The 16560-nt window shown below is 60.2% G+C and overlaps 2 protein-coding genes across 2 annotated transcripts; both read right to left on the bottom strand.

Annotated features, from left to right (window-relative positions):
- Nucleotides 1–4110: 4110 nt before the first annotated feature.
- LMXM_08_0660 (putative protein kinase) lies at nt 4111–8130 on the bottom strand (the record flags this gene model as incomplete). Its single annotated transcript, XM_003872578.1, has 1 exon — nt 4111–8130. The coding sequence occupies one exon, from the start codon at nt 8128–8130 to the stop codon at nt 4111–4113; it is 4020 nt and encodes a 1339-aa protein (XP_003872627.1).
- A 2418-nt stretch (nt 8131–10548) lies between these two features.
- Nucleotides 10549–11415, bottom strand: LMXM_08_0650 (hypothetical protein, unknown function; the record flags this gene model as incomplete). The annotated part of the gene is made up of 1 exon (XM_003872577.1): nt 10549–11415. One exon carries the CDS (start codon nt 11413–11415, stop codon nt 10549–10551), a length of 867 nt encoding a protein of 288 aa, XP_003872626.1.
- Between the last annotated feature and the right edge of the window lie 5145 nt (nt 11416–16560).

Below are 16560 nucleotides of genomic sequence, written 5' to 3'. Positions count from 1 at the left end.
CCAGTTTTACCACATCGCGGGTTGCGTGCGGCATCATGGCTCGGCCTGTCGGCGGGGTTTCCGTCGTATATTATGTAATGGGCCGTTGGCCACGCACGGTAGCTGCGTCACGGAGGGCTGTCACGGCACGTTGACTGCGTGACTGTGTGGAGATCGCCATTGCGGAAAGCAGCGAGGATGGAGGCGCCATCCAAATGAAAGTTAGCCGCAGCTCCAGCAGACAAGAACGAAGGGAAAGAAAAGTCAACGCACATGCGCTAAGGTAGCGGCCGGTGTGCTGCGGCACGTGCACTGTCGGCTGAGCCGTGGGCCCAATGTGTGGCTGTCATGGGGGCAAGCTGTGCTTGCAACGCTTCACGCACGCGGCTTGCCACCCGTTCAGTTTCGCGTCGGCGAAGGGGCCGTACACCGCGTCCGTCGTCAATGTCGGTGTGGTGCGTCGTGGTGCATCCGCTGCGGCCCACTCACACCATCTGTACAGATCACCCCGGGCGCCACTGGGCAGCGCGGCGAACACGGATAGGGGCCACGGTGAGTGCCACCAGCGCACCCGTCTCTTTCGGGGGCCGTTTCCAGCAGCTTCAGAGTGTGGGGCGGCTGCTCCAGCCACCGCAGAGCACCAGTGATGTTCCCAGCACACGCGTGCTACGCACGACACGACACGGCCACGCGTGGATGGGCACCAGTGCCGTGTGCGGACCCAGCGCAATATCGTGCGTGTCTGCCAACAGCTCGGGCAGTGGCCGGTGGCTGCGAAGCTGCGCGACGCTGACATTCCGGTGCGGCGGCGTACACTGTGGTGCCCGCCGTGAGAGGAGACGTGCAAGGTTTCGCTTGCTTCATTTCGCTGCTTTGTTCTTCTGTCCGTTTCCGCCGCACCCCTCACCCACAGACCTCGCTAGGGGTGGGAGGTGTACACGTGATAGGGGCACCACAATACCCTGCTGCTCTGCGAGTGCGTGCTCTCTTCCTACCGTGCTCCCGTCTCATGCTCCTGCTCGCGGTTGAGCATCAGGACCACGGGGCCCATCGTCCGCTCGTACCGGGAGCTTGCGCTGCAGAGGGTGAGCACGCGCGAGAGCCGCGCTAGAGTGAGGAGGCAGTTGACGGCCCTCTTGGAGGCCAGTGCAGTGCCGCGGCTCTCAGTTGACTTCATGCCGCGCCCGTTGAGTGCGACGCCGTAGATTGCCGAGAGGACGACATCGACGGTCTGCAGCATGCACCAGCCTGGGAAACACGGGTTGGTTCTGACGATTTGGACACGGTGACTGCCCAACAGAGGCCCATGCTACGTCGCAGTGGAGCAGATGGAGCCTGGAGCGGCAGCCCCTCCCTGTCCGGGCAAAAGTGGGATCTCTGGGCCAGAGATCGCTGGGCGGCGCTGGCATACCCATGGCACCGGGGAGCACGGCGTGGATGGATTGGGGCTGGGGGGGGGGGGGCGGCCACGCCGAAGGCGCCGTGGTTGCTTGCGCCGCGGCCTGCGGTGCATCCGCCCGCTCGACCTTCGATACCGCTACCAGAATGAGCCGGCACACACTGTGTCCCCCCTGCAGCGGGTGCGGGCGACTGTCCGTGAAGCGGCTGACAGCCGCCTCGAGGCGATGGATGCACTCCTCCGACACCTGCACCCCCTCCCCTTAGCAGCATAGTGATTGAGCCATCCGCAGTCAGGATCCCCACGTGGGCAGGACGCCCGCCCGTCCCCCGGTCTCCGGTGCTCATGAGATGTCGCCGGTAGCCGGTGTAATCCGTCTGAGGCCCCGCAAACGCGAGGCCACGCGGGGACATGGCCATGCATGAGAATGGCCATGCACAGCTTCTGCTCCGCAATCAGCCCATTACAGCTCAACGGGAGCGGCGCCCCCACCTGCCGGCTTATGGCGGGGAGGAGGAGGTAGGCAGAAGAAGTGAGAGCGCGAGAGTTCTCCGTCAGGATTCGCTGTCCAAGGTGCACGCCCTCACCACACCACGGCACACATACACATACAGAGATGGAGGGAAGAGAGGAAAGTGGATATAAGCATGAGCAGCCGTTTCATCACCTCCCCCTCCCCCAACAAGGGAAATTAGTCGCACAACCACATCAACAATCGAGTCAGTGCCATCATTATCAAAGAAATATCTGCATCTTTCGTGGGAGTGGCGTTGAGCTTACGCCCTACCTGCGGCAGCGTGTGCGTGTTTGAGGTGGGAAAGATGGCGGAGTAGAGAGGCGAGTGTTACCATCACGTGCCCCTCCTTCCCCTCTTCCCCTCTTCCCCCGCTCATCTTTTGGTGCAGCTATACCGTTGCATTGAAGACCGAGTGGCTCACACTCGCAAGCATGATCGCGGCCGTGTTGACGATGACGTAAGTGTGAAACCGAAGCGCAAAGGCAAGACACATCACATCGGCACGCGCCACGACGTGGTCCGCAGCGGTGCGGCGGTCAGAGCCATTAAAGCACGCAAAGAAAAAGGGTAGGCGACGCCGTCGAAGCCATTGCGGGAGGGAGGGGGTGGGAGAGTGTGTGTGTGTGTGAGAGAGCGAGCGAGAGTGAGAAAGATGGACACAATCAAGCACGGACTCCTCCCCCCATTTTCACACAAAAAAGAAAAAATAATCGACCACCCGTATCTCCCCCCTCTCTCCCCCTTTCGTTCGCACACTTCCGCAGATACGAAGATGGCGCCCGACACACAGGAAGCCGTCGGGAGGCGCGTGGGAATAGGGAGGTGGGGAGGGGGAGGCACCCCAGATGAGGGAGGGAGAGTTGCGTCACAGAGACCTCGACCTCAATGCAGAGGGGAGGAGGTGGGGGCCTGTGGGCTGCACGGGAATCGGGGGCAGTGAACTTACGTGGAAGGCGCTGGTACGAGTGTTTCGAGGGACGGTGCAAGGCACCCGAGCACACATGCACCCCCGTGCACACACGTCCACCCGAGAACGAGGACACAGATGAGGGCGTAGGCGGCTTGATGATGACATGATCTCTCTTGCTCGCCCCGAAAATATAGTTTAAAGGCATCCCCTTCCTCCACTTTCTCTGCCACATCGCGTGCGGTTCAAGGCTGCTCTACTGCTGACCACCATCACCACCACTGGCACTGCCACAGGCCCCCAACAGCGTCGTGCAATGCAGCCGTGGACACGCACACACAAAGACGCCTGGCCCGTCGCCTCCGTCGCTCCTTCGCCTCACGCAAAGCACGCCTGAAGGCAATGCTGCGAGCAGTCAGAGAGTAGGAGCGTGGGGCCAGTGAGCCGGGTGGTGGGGTGGCAATCAAAAAAGGCCAAGTAGCGTCTTCTGAGACGAAAGGGTCGCACAGTCGGTGATACGCTGTGGTGAGCGAACGAAAATAAGGTAGTAAGAATAGGCGTTGGTGTGGGAGGAGTAGGAGAAGGGGGAGGGGAGGGGGAGAGGGACTGGCTGGGATTAGGCCACTGGAGGATGACAGGAGTGGGAAAAGGGCGAACGGAAGCACGCGACGAAACGCGGGCGCATTCAAACAACAACAACCAAAAACAGAAAAATAGAGCAGAGAAGAGCGAAGTACACACACGCACACGCACGTAGACGCATGCGTGTATATGTGTTTACATATACCGGGGGGGGGGTGATGGTGGTGGTGCTGCGGGGCGTAAGAGATGGTGAGGATGGCGGTGCGTGTCTGCGTGGTGGATGAGGTGGGGAGGGATGGAGAGGGGAGGGGGTGCAGATCCCGAACCTCTCGCGTTTCCGTACACGTCCTTTATACGGCGTCGCGCCACGAGCGTCACACCATATTCGAGAAACACTTCCTGTCCCCGATTTGAGCTCTGCGCTGTCCACCGCCACCCTGGCAGCTCGCCCGCCGCTTTCCGTTCCTCAGCAGAGCCCACCAGCGCTGCTGATATGATGTGCATGCATGGCTGCGTTACATGGCACGTAAGGGAAGGGGACGCAAGTGACTGGAGAAGAAAGGGCTGAGGCGCGTGGGGTGGGGGAGGGGCGGATGAAGAGACGGGGCGGATCACCACGCGCCTTGACGGCTGCGACGCGCTCCCCTACACACACACACACACACATACATACCTGGGTGGTGGCGTAGGAGGCGATAGGTGTCCCGCCACTCTGTACTAATCCACCTAACGCGTGTCTTCTTCCATGGTGATCCCCAGGAGATTGAGGACAGACTTGTTCTCCTCCCACAGCTGCGCCGCCGTCGGCCGCAACCCCGGATCCAGAGACAGCAGCCGTCGACACACACTTATCATGGTGTCGTTATGGTGCTCCGTCATTGGGCCGGCATCCAGTTGTTCCAGGTTGAGCATAACGCGACCCTGCACCACCGCATCTGCAAACCTCTGCCCACCTGTCGCCATCAGGTCTTCCAGCTCCTTCGCCGACGGTGCCTTCGAGCCACGGTGCTCTCCGTACTCTGCTGCGGTGGCCCACCTCCAACACGGCTGCCGCGTCACTGCCTCCATCGTCAGCAGCCCGTAGCAGAACATGTCGCACGGCGGCGTAGGGAGGGCACCAGTGGCCATGGCAGGGCTCAGGTAGCACGACGGCTTGAAGTGGAAGACCTCCCGCTCCAGTGCATGATCCGCAAACTCCCCGATTAAACGGCAGTTACCATTCGAGTCCACCATGACGTTGTCCAGGTTTAGCCTACCGTGCGCCACTCCACGCTCGTGGAGGTGGGAGAGGGCAGACAGCATCTGCAGCCCAAAGCATGCGAAGGTGACGTACTTGACCCGCGGATAGCGAGCCAGCAGCTGCCGCAGCGTCCCACCAGGGCAGAATTCCCAGATCAGCACCACGCCACCCTCCGCCGACTGTGAGAACCCCAGCGGTGCAAGAATGTTGGGGTGCCGCAGCTCTTGATGCCTCGAGATCAAGCGCTTAATGGCCGCGTCCTGCTGTGCTGTGGGCCCGCACACGGGTGTAACGCAGCGCAGCGCATCGCTAATGGGGCCCGGCGGTGCATCGCGGATGGCCTTGGCTACCACCGGGTGCACCTCGCGGTACATGATGTAGTTGGCGGAAGCGATGGCGCCGGCGGAGCCTAGCGCGAGGATGCGGCAAGTCCACAGCCCTGGTTGTGTGCAGTCGCTTTTCCTGCACGCGAGTTGCCAATACATTCCGTGGTTGTCGCGCACCCAGGCGGGCCGCGTCGGCACCACCACACGCGTGGTAACAGCACCGTTCTTCAGCAGCATCACGTGTCTGTCGCGCACCTCTGGGTACCATGGCGGCGCCGTGAAGCTGCTCGCCATTCTTCGCGGTTTGGCGCTTGCTGCGGTGACGTCGCTCGCAGCGGCGCCCACCGGCGGCCCCGGCGCCGTGCCGAGGGGCGTGATGTCGTCTCGTAACACGGCGTCCATTCCCGGTGGCCGCCGCGGCACACGCTGAAAGCCGTCGATGACGCCTGCACGCACGCAGCGCTCGCACTCGCGCATGAGTCGTGCCACCTGCACCGACACGGCGCCTTCGGTAGCGTCGCTAGCTGCCACCTCACAGCGTAGGTATGGCGGCATCAGCCCGGGATCCAGGTCCGCGATCGCGGCGACACCGCAGAAGGCAGTGAGCGCGCCTGCGTAGTCGCCCTGCCGCATGCGCGCGAATCCGTCGAAGCAGATGCGCACGTATAGCTGCAAGGCGGCGTCACTGGAGACACGACTGCAAAGCGCTTCGTACAGCACCAGTGCGTCCGCGTCGTGCTCCGCGCGACCGGTGCACAGCACCTCCACCGGTATCGCACTCACCGCCGTCGTGCCGCTATCGCCACTGCCATGGCGGCCACCGCGGAGAACGCGCGTGGCAGTCTCCTCGGTCATGGCAATGCGCGCGCCGATGCGTTCCACCACACTACCGGCGTCGCGCAACACATCGCGGCCCAGTGCCACCGTCATGGTCTGCTCGCTGCCGGCGGGGCGGTACTGCCCACACGTATACAGACTCGTGTCCAGGAGCGCGCGCACGTCCGGCATGCGTGGCAACTCCAGCTGCCCTTCCGCCGTCTTCTGCCCGTCCACCCAGCTCAGCAAAGCCAGTGCAAAGGCAGCCGCGTTGCGTGCATCCTGCTGCGCGAGCTGCTCTGTGGCCACGTCTACATCTGCTGCGTTAACCAGCTGCTTCTCCTGCCGCGGCAGGAGGTGCGCGCGCACGGCTGCGTGGAAGTGCAGGATGCAGGTGTCAGGGTGCAGGCGGAGCACGGTGCCGCGGTGTGTGTGCGCGAGCTCATGTATGACGCTGGCGAAAGCGCCTAGGGCCACCGGCGTGGCGAAGGGACCGCTGCTGGTTGCGTTGACTGTGTGTACCGCACGCTGCACCATGGCTGACAGGCGCTGCTTGCGGGGTGGCGCTATGGCGGCGGCGTCGTGCCCGACTGGCTGCGTGGACAGAGGTGCTGGTGTCCTGCTCGAGTCGTGCGACGCCACTGACGGTGGCTGTAGCGGCCGCATAGTGATGTAGACGACGGTGGAAAGGTGGCGCGCGACTCTGTTCTCGGGCGAGCCCGTTACGACATTGAGGCCGGCTAGCGTTGTCTCGATGGGTACAGTGAGGAGCGCTGGCAGGGAGCCGCGGGGCAGCTCCTCTCGCACGGCTGCGGGAACGAAGGCGTCGACTTCGCGCAGCTGGCGCATGGCGGCGTTGTGCGCGTTGCCCAGCGCACGCACCTCCGCCAGCGCACCAATGCCGTGCTTTCCGGCGCGGTACAGCGCCCGCGCACCCCGCTGCACGCTGCAGTCTAGTAGCCGGGTGATCTCGCGCAGCGGTGCCGCAAAGTAGAGCTGCACAAACAGCCAAAAGATCAAGCTGACGAGCACCATGACGGCGGCGAGGACACCATTGAGGGTATCGTGCAGTCGCAGGTAGGGGCCAGTGATAATATTCTGGGAGTTGACGTACACCAGTGGCAGCGTCAAACCGTAGCGCGATGTGTAGGCCCATACGGTGATGACGGCGTGTGAGTCCTTGTAGCGAAAGTCGACGCTGTGCTTGTGACCGGGGTCTTGCATGCGCGAGAGGTCGACGTGCTTGAGCGCCTCGCGCATGAGTGGGTGGCTGACGTTGCTAGACTTGAGGTAGGCCGTGGGTGCATGCTCGCTGGAAGGAAAAATAATATTGTCGTGCACCGTCTGCTGGCCCCAGTTGTTGGACATGATGAGCGGGTCGGCGTCTGCGAGGCTTTGGTTGATAAAGACGGCCAAGAGGAAACCGGACTTGACTTCGCTGATGGTGTTGAGGGCAAGCCGCGCGCCATCAATATGCACCTGCGTGCAATCGGTGATACTGACGTTGGTCGGGAGCTTGAGGCTACGGTAGATTAGTCCGGCAGGATAGTTGTAGTGGATGAGGTGTGGATGCGAGGATGGTTGTAGCCACCTTAGCCGGATGTCGACGGAGTCAATGCTGCCCTTGTAGTATGCCTTTGTGTACTCGATCAGCTCACTTGTAGCGTAGTTGTCGACAAGAGCAGCGACGCTGCCGTTCTCTTCGGGGATAACCGAGCTCACCTGCAAAGGGCGGTGGAACATGTAGTTACTGCGGTTCACGTAGTAGGTGGCGTTGACTGTATGGTTGTGCGAGATGGCCCCAATCAACTGCCTGCCGGCGTCCGACTCAGCACTACCGCGCCAACATGATATCATCTCCAGCTGCTTCAGCGAGACGACAGAGAAGGCGTGGTAGTTCCTCGCCTCGTCGTATTTCTCCAGCAGCGCGCACAGCACCGAGAGCGTCTTTTCTGATTGCATTAGGAACTGGGTCTTCATGTAGAGAGTGAGAAGGCCGCCCGCCATGTCATCGACGCGGTCCATGCTCTGGTCAATGAGCTTGTTCACAGTGGTGATGCGGTTTTCGTGCAGGCTGTGCCACGCCTCGGTCAGCGAGCGACTCACCAGCCGATATGATATAGAGGAGCTGATGGAGCCAACACAGACAAGGAAGACAAAGTAAAAAACGGTCCAGCACACGTCGATGCGGCAGAGAACATTGCGTGCGGCGGTGCCCACACGCTTTGCCTTGCGCAGCCATTCAGGGGAGGAGCTGCATCGGGACGAGAGTGGCTGGTGGTGCCCGACTGGAGGATGCATCGGCACCTCCTGTTCTTGTGCGGTCAGGGTCTTCATTGGCGATCCGCCTGTTGCCGCATTCATTGGTGTCGCTCGCGGTGCAGCTAGTAGCGTCAGCTCCACGGGATGCCGTGTGTGGCGAGGCAAATATCAGCAACCAGATGTGTGCGCCTGCTGCGGTGTGTGTGTGTGTGGCTTAAAGATGATCTTGGCTACCCCCTCCCCCTTTTTCCCCGCGAGGGATGGGAGGTGGAGGTGTATATGCAAGCGAGCAGAGCAAAGTGAGGGTAAGGATGATAGTAAGTTTTTTGCTAAAAAGGCAAGAGAAACAATGCATAACGCATAAAGAGAATATTCGGAATAGTATATGGAGAGGGAGGGGGGAGGGAGGGGGGAGACTCTGGTGCCCGTGTGAGGAGTGGTGATGATATGGTGAAGTGAGTGGGCGAAGGAGGAGGCCGGTGGGGTGCATGTGGAACGTCTTTGTCGGTGCGTCTCCCTAGTGTTTCTGCGCACCTGTCTGCATAGATGGATCGGAGTGCTCGGGCGCGCGCGGTGCATGTGTGAGTGTGTGATGAGGGAGAGGGAGGACAGAGTATGGAGGATGAGGGATGCGACAGGAGAGGTTGGTGTGTAAAGATCGCCAGCGGTGGCCGGCGGAAACACCAAGGGACCGAGACACAACCAAAGCATACGCGGAGACGCAGAGGACAGGGATCAGTGAAAGAGCGAGTACCGTACTCGCTGCGTGCGACCGTGTCATGCCTCCTTCCACCTTTCGACTTCTCCAACGGAGTGGGGAGGGGATTGAGGTATGAATGGGCGGGGGGAAGGGGGGGGGACAGCATGTGTTTGGCTATCCGCCTTTTCTGCGTGCACTCTGTTTCTTGTCCGCCTTCGGTATCGATTGGGTGTGCAGGCAACGTGGCGCCGCCAGGCAGAGCTGGGGAAGGGGAGGGAAGAGAGGGAGTGGGAGGGAGGGGGGCGCGGCACTTCAAATGTGGCTCTCAGCGCGCAGGCTTGAGACAGTCAGACAGATAGCGACTAGGGAGATGCGCCAAAGGCGAGGGACGCCCCCCTCCCTCCTCCTCCGCTGTCGTCCGCACACACGCACACGCGTGTTACCGAAAATGTGCCAGCCCAGCCATTGAAGCACGGCCCCTGCCCCACACTCCGCCCACCCTGCACCCTGCAGGTGGCCTCCCAGCCGCCCCCATCATAGCAGTCGCCACGTCGTGCATCTCTTCGGTGCGGCTGAGATACGCTCGGGGAGCGATGACACTTCGCTCATCATGTGGATGGCAGAGACGTGTTCACCGTCGCCGGCCGCTCCGACTTCCCTTACGTCGTAGGCGCTTGGCTCCGCCACCACCAGAGGTGGTCTGGGATTCGAAAGGGGTGCGGTGGGGGTGTGCGCCTCTCGTCATGAGGGAGAGGTGATAAGCCGAGGGGTGGGTTTAGGGGGTATAAGAACGTCGTCAAAGGTGGGGCGCACACACACGACACGAGAGAGGAAGCGAAGCCACAACCAAACAACCAGAAAAAGGCGAATAGGGATCATCGAGAAAACGAAAGGGGGGGGGGGGCTGAAGAGCGGCTCATGTGTGCAAACGCACGTGCACAGGGTATGAACAGCGACAGGAACGACAGCCTGGCAGAGGTGACGGCAGAGGAAGCCGTATATCCAAGCATGTATGCCGCCTGCGCGTGGGCGCGTACGCGCCAATAGGGGGGCTTGCTCGGTGTGCGTCAACGAGTCCACCGAACACTCGCACTGAGGACATACCTCCTCCGCCACCCCTAACCACCTTCGATTACAGACACATAGGTACAGGAGCACAGACAGAGGGGCATCAAAAGAAGGGGACGCATCGATATCGCGTCTTCGTGCGCACGCATGGCTTTGCGTGTAGGCGCATGCAGGACCCGCGCTCTGCAGAACGCGGAGGAGGAAGGAAAAAGGGACGTCCTGAATAGAACGCAGTGGGGGGGGGAAGGTCGGGAGAGTGTGGTATGTGTGTGTTCGTGTGTGAGAGTCGACATCCACGCAAGGGGCACCGAAAGATGCAGTAACAACGTGAGCCATGTCAAATTGAGGGGAGGCAGAGAGGTAGGGAGACTACGACGGAGATGCTCTTGTCTTGCAGTGACAGACGTAAACACGCGCATGCACGCTTTGTCCTACATGACCAGCCATTCGCGCAGATGAGGAGCACAGCGAGAGCCATTCTAAGAAGAGAAACAACGTAGGAGTGCGAAACGAGAAGGGTCACGGGAAAGGAGTGGCGAGTCCGATCGACTGTACGCCCCCTGCGTCCACCACCACCGCCGTCACCGCCATCATCCTTTCCCTTCCTGACGTACTGAATGGTGGGGAATCTGCCTCTTGCAGATTGGAGAGAGGGCAAGCAGCATCAGCGCAGGGGAAGATGGCTTGCGTGTGTGCGAGCGCAGAGGCGGGATGGGGGAGGGGAGGAGAGGCGATGACTTTGCCACTGAAACTCAGAGAATCAGATGCTCTTCAATGACGCGGATCCGGCGCGGCAGGTGGACGTCCGACACAGAAGGAATCGCAACTGCTGCCGCTGCGGACGGCTGCTGCTGCTGCTGCGGAGGATCCTCCGGCGTTTCTGTGGATGCCGGAGTGCCTGGTGCAACGCCACCTTCGGTGACGACCACGAAACCCACCGTACGGGGACCTGCCTTGATGGTGCGCACCGACACGGAGTCCGTGTACACAATCGACACGGATGACGGCGTGTTCGACGACGGCTGCTTCGAAAAGTCTACGCCGCCCTCCGGTACGGTCGCAACCGCTTCTCCTGCTACACCGAACGAGGTGCCCAATGCTCGTGTCATGGGGTTCGCATATTGCGAATGCATGGAATCCCCACGGGCTCCTTCTGCAGTGGAGATGGGCTGCCCAGAAGCGGGTGCGGTGCCTGCCGTGGCTGGCGCGGTGTTGCCGTCCACCGCCATTGTCATCATCGCCCTCACCACCCCTGCCATACCACTTACGCTCCGGTTGGCGCCGCCACCAAACGCGAACACCTGCGGCTGTACTGTGCCTTGCGGACGACGAACCTGGTGGGGAGACTGGTGATATGCAGAGGAGTTGCTCCGCAGCTGTCGGGTGAGATAGGCGTCATACTCGCCCCGCCTTTTCGGGTTGGAGAGTACCTTGTACGCCTTGTTCAGAAGATTCATCCGCACCTCATCCTGTTTACGGGCCGTGTTGTACGCTACGCTGTCGTTGTCATGGTAGCAGCGGTCTGGGTGAAAGCGGACGAGCAGACGACAATACGCGTGCCGAATCTCGTCTTGTGAGGCGCTCATCGGCACGCGAAGGACGTCGTAGAGGGTCTGCATGACTGCAGCGGAGAGCTCAGGGGCGTGCGCGCGTGTGACGACGCGCAAGTTCGACGGTGAGCTGCGTCGAACAGAGTCACAGGCGCCGAAAGGCAGCAACAACAGAGGGGGAGGTGGACGGGGAAGCCACAGGCCACCATCCGAGAAAACTTCTCTGCAGTCGCAGCAACGCTGTAGGCGCCGTGCAGCGGCGCTGGGGGAGGTAGGCGCACCGACACAGAGAAGCAGGGGACTTGCGGCGGACGGCAGCACCCCTTCAGCACAATGAAAAAACGGAGCCGACACACCAAGAGAACACGTAGCAAGTGATAGCACCCACACACACGCACACACACCTCAGGCCGCCCGGCACAGAGGCACGTAAGAAGTCGAGCGAACGAAGCAGCGAACACGGAAAAAAAGAAAATAGGAAAAAAACGGCTGAGCGACGTAAAGGACACAAGAAGAAGCGAGCAGGCAGGGATGCGTTTGGAGGGGAGGCGGCGGCGGCGGAAGGTTTCACCGATGCACACACGCGCGCTGGCAAACTACGCGTATGCCTGTGGTGTAGGCGTCGTGGGGGGGGGAGGGAGGGAGGAAGGGAGGGGAGGGTGGATCGCGTGCACGCGCACGCGTTTCAGGGCGGAGTGTGTGGTGTGCCGGGTGTACAGGAAAATGTGTACAACCTTCCCTTCCTTGGTGTGTTTTGCTTTCTTTTCAAGACGAGGAACTAACACAATGGAAATGAACGAGGCAGGCACCCGCACGTACGCGGACAGCGAGAGGGAGGGAGGGAGGGAGTAGAAAGTCGGTTTAAACAGGCGCGTCATCAAATGTGGCAGGCAGGCAGGCAGGGAGGGGGATGGAGGGGAGAAGGGGAGGGAGGGGGAGGGGGTCGATGGGCGACGCAGATGCGCACACCTACCCACCCACCCACCCACACATACACACACAGACAGACAGATAAGGAGAGCAATGAATACCGGGTTCAATCCTGTTCGTTTCTTTTTTTTTCTGGTTTGGATGCCTCTGTGAAAGCGCGACACAGCAACGTAAAAGAAAACAAGAAAACAACACACAAGAGGAGAAGACGTGTGCCGCGGCACGTCGCACGTGTGCGTGTTGTGTTGCCAGGTAGCAGGGGGGGGGGTGTAGCAGCAGAGATGCCAGATACAAGGGGCCGATGGAGCGCTGGAGACGCAAGGATATACGCGGTCAGTTAATAACGCGGGTGCCCCAAATCGAGGATGTGGAGGGAGAGGGGGTGGGCCAGGTGCGATGAGTGGTGGCTGAGGCAACGAGTAGAAGAGGGGGCGAAAGGGATGTGTGCTATCGAGCAACAAGAGCAAGAGGAAAACAGCGATTATGTGTGTGTGTGCCGTCCTTTACGCATGGCGGTGGTGTGCGTGTGTGCCGGAAGGGGGAGAGAGGGAGAAGGCGGGCGGAACATGAGCGCGGAAGAGCTTCACTTCACGTGTGCACGTGCGTGTCTGTATATGTGTGTGTGTGTGTGGACAGGAGCCCTTCGGCCGACGCCCATCAGCGGCATCCTTGCGATGATGGTGGGGCGCTATTACTGCTGCTGAAGTTCCAGCCCAGGGGCAGGAAGGCGAGTGCGAGGGGTACACTGCCTTTGAGAACTGCAGCTTAGGTACTCCTTTTTCGATGTTCGGTTGATGCCTCAGCAGAATTATCTCAAGCAGTCAGGTGATGATGGTGAACAGAAAGCGAAACGACTCCAGTCGGCCATGTTCACACGCATACACATCAGAAAGCTCCCAGACGGTGTCGGCGAAGGCGTAGACTTCTCACACACACCCGCTGGCAACGTCTCCAGCTCAACACCGGGTGTCTCCACTTGAAATACGCGCAGCAGCTGCTGCAATGATGCGGGTCCACGCCCAGCAATACCGTCCTCGCGAAGCTGGAGAGAATGCTGACGCATCACCAAACTGAAGAGTGGGCGGGCCTCGATGCTGAACAACACATGCTGTCGCCTACTAGAGCCGCGAACGCTCTTTCTGTGCGGGTGCACCCCGCGCTCCGCCTGCGCGTGCTTCAAGGACGCTGGTCCTGGGCTCACATGCTTCAAGGCGATACCCGCACGTGGCTTTCGCACGAGACGGCGTGGAACTGCTGACGGTGGCGCTGCAAGGTCAGGCACCACGCTCGTCACCCTCTTCGAGCTGAGCGTTGTACTTCCACTCCTGGACCGTCTCTTCGATGTCGAACCAAGCCGCTCCACCTGCGGCAGTCGGCGTAGCGGCTCTTCAGCGTTGTGCAGGTCTGAACAACATGAACACGGTGTTATCATGGTTGGTGAACTCGCGAAGCCGCTTGTGTGCCGGCGCTACGGTGTGCCTTTGACGACCATGCCGGACAGCCTACGAGGGCACGTCGCTGACGCGCCCGCGGCAAAGGCCTCAGGCGGCAGCTCCAACGCACTCCAGGGCTTCACGGTGGTGTTGTGAACCCGCGTCGCCACAAAGATACGTATCCACACCACCGGGCAGAAAGCGTAGCCACCGTCATCGAGGCCCCTCTGAGAGAAGTACTGAGGAGGTGAGAGCCGGAGGGTGGCACGGCACAAGCCAGGATCGGCTAAGGCGGCCTTGCAGAGGCCGTGCAACGGCATCATGAGCTCCCGATGACGGCAGCACGGCAACGCAGCCCCGCGCTGTACTGCGGGGTGGGGGGTGGGGAGGGTGCAGCGCGGCCTTCATGCCGGATGGCGGAGATGGCGAAGATGCCGCACGCTCGCAGCGCTACACGCTAACCGCCGCATCACGCCGAAAGGATGCAATAATGGTGACCGTGAAGGAAGGCCCGTTGCTTTCCCTTGTGGTACTGTTGCTGCTGCCGCTGCTCTTCCACGACGCCGCCGTTGATTATCATCTCTAGAGTCGTGGCAAAGCGGCTCAGGAGTCGATGTTCCTCTTCGTGAACGAATAGCTTCTCTCTACGCCTTGCTCGCATAGCATTTTCCAGGGTGGGGGAGGGAGGAGTGGCTACGAGGAGATATCCAAGAGCACCTCCTCCTTCGCTTGTGCTTCTCTCCTATGTGCACGATGAGGACAACCGTTGATGAGCAGCGGGTGCCTATGCTTCTCTACGAGCATACCTGACTTAGGGAGGAAGGGAGGGGGGCCGCTGTGTATGTGCATCGCCAGCTCTGCTCCAAGGGTGCTCTACAGGCGCGAGCGTACTCCTTGAAAGTGCGAAGAAAAAGATGCCGCGCACGCATACACGCACGCAAGGAGAAGGCAGTGGAGGAGGTGAAGTGGTGTAGAGTCGTGTGCAGCTGGGAGGGTGGGGGAAGAGGATGTACCTTGATTGGCGCCCAGCCCCCCATCCTTCCCCTCGTCGCCTCGCTCGCCAGAGGAAACCACACTTCTACGCGCAGAAGCGCTCTAGAACACACGCACACACGGAAAAGGGGGGAGGCAGGATGACCTTTCTCTCTCCAATATAATGGCTTCGCTTCAACCCTCTTCGTCCACTCGCCTTACTGGCGTTGTGTGTGTGTGTTCGTGCTTCGCTCGTGTTTTTTTGATGTGTTTCTGGTTGCCGCTGTTTGCTTTAATGATTTCCATCGTCGTTATGCGCGCATACAAACACCCACACCCACACCAGCGCAGATATACATATGTAGATACATATGTCATACATCCACATACATATACATATATATATATATGTATATATATATATATACATATATATAGCTATGTATGCATAGCTGTAAATGTATGTGCGTGTGTGAGCGTGCTTGCGTGTCGGGTGGGACTTTAGTCTCGTCGGACCTCACTGGGGGACGGGGTTGGCACGGTGTTTCAACTGTATGGGGAAAACGGGCGGACAATAAGAAAGGAGGACGGTCAAGCACAAGAAAAAAAAGGACACGGCCACCAAACGAAGAGATGCAGAGCGAGAGCCTAGAAATGGAAGCATAAAATATACGTCATATATATATGTATGTAGCAGGCGTGCGGGCGCACCTCTGTGCGGGGTACGTGTGTGTGTGTGTGTGTGGGTCTGCTGATATTGGCCAGGGCAAACAGCACCGGCGCGCATCAGCAGAGGAGACACACCACGCCTCAATAGTGGTCGTCAGGTTTCCCTCACCATGAGAACGCAACCACCTACCCACACACACAACACACACACAGACACAACCACACAAGCAGGCCCACACGCACAGAGGTGCACCCACACGCTGACACACACACAGTGAGAGGGAAGCACGAAACGAAATCAGTAGAAGCGCATTTCCGAAAACGCCGCACCCTTACCACTCTCTTACGCACAGACGTGTGCACCCAAAGAGGTGATGGAGGGGTGGTGGTGGTGATGGTGCTGCAACGGAACCAACGGAGGAACGGCAGTGTTGGTGCGCATTTGGGGTAACACCTATCGCCAACGCCACGGCGAAGTAAACATCAACAAGAAAGCGAGAGGGAGACAGACATGGGGAGGAGGAGGGGGGCGGACGGGACGGGCGGATGTAAGGTGAGCTCCGCGTGTAGGGGGACTGTGAACCGTTGCACCCCACCCGCACGTCTACGTGCTTGTGTGTCCTGTATGCGTGTGTGTGTGTGTGCACCCCCTCCTCTCTCCTCCATCTCTACCGGTTGGTGTTAGTGGACTACCAGCATAAATATAAAAGACGGACGAAAAAAAGAAAGATGGAAAGGTGTGGTGTGGTGGTGGTGGGTGGTGGGGAGGGAAGGGGAGGGATGAGAGGGGGCATGGAGCCCCCCCCTTCTCCCTCTCCCCCTCCCTTCCCCAACTAAGCAAAAGAAAACAAAAAAGAGGGTGTCACAAGAAAACTGCGTGAACAGCATCAAAAGAGCCGCAGGGAAACGTAGCCACACGCACAACAACCCCCCGACCACCTCCCCACGCACAATAAAACGAAAACGGGCGAGGAGGAGTGCAGGAATGGGTGGGTGGGTCGTCTCTCGATTTCCCGCACACAGACACACAGACAGACCGGCAGACAGACACGAAGAGTGCTGCCGCTGCCGCTGCTGTGGCTGTGGCGGCCTTGGCAAACAAAGTCACCCACACGCACAGACACGCACGCCTACCTCTACACGGGCATCTGCGGCGCCGAGCCCCCCTTTGCTGAGTTCCCACATCAGAGAGAGAGAGCGGGGGCGACAA

This window comes from Leishmania mexicana, chromosome 8, assembly GCF_000234665.1.
Source record: "Leishmania mexicana MHOM/GT/2001/U1103 complete genome, chromosome 8".
In the NCBI taxonomy this organism is placed as follows: domain Eukaryota; phylum Euglenozoa; class Kinetoplastea; order Trypanosomatida; family Trypanosomatidae; genus Leishmania; species Leishmania mexicana.
This window is presented reverse-complemented; position numbering and strand designations above follow the sequence as displayed.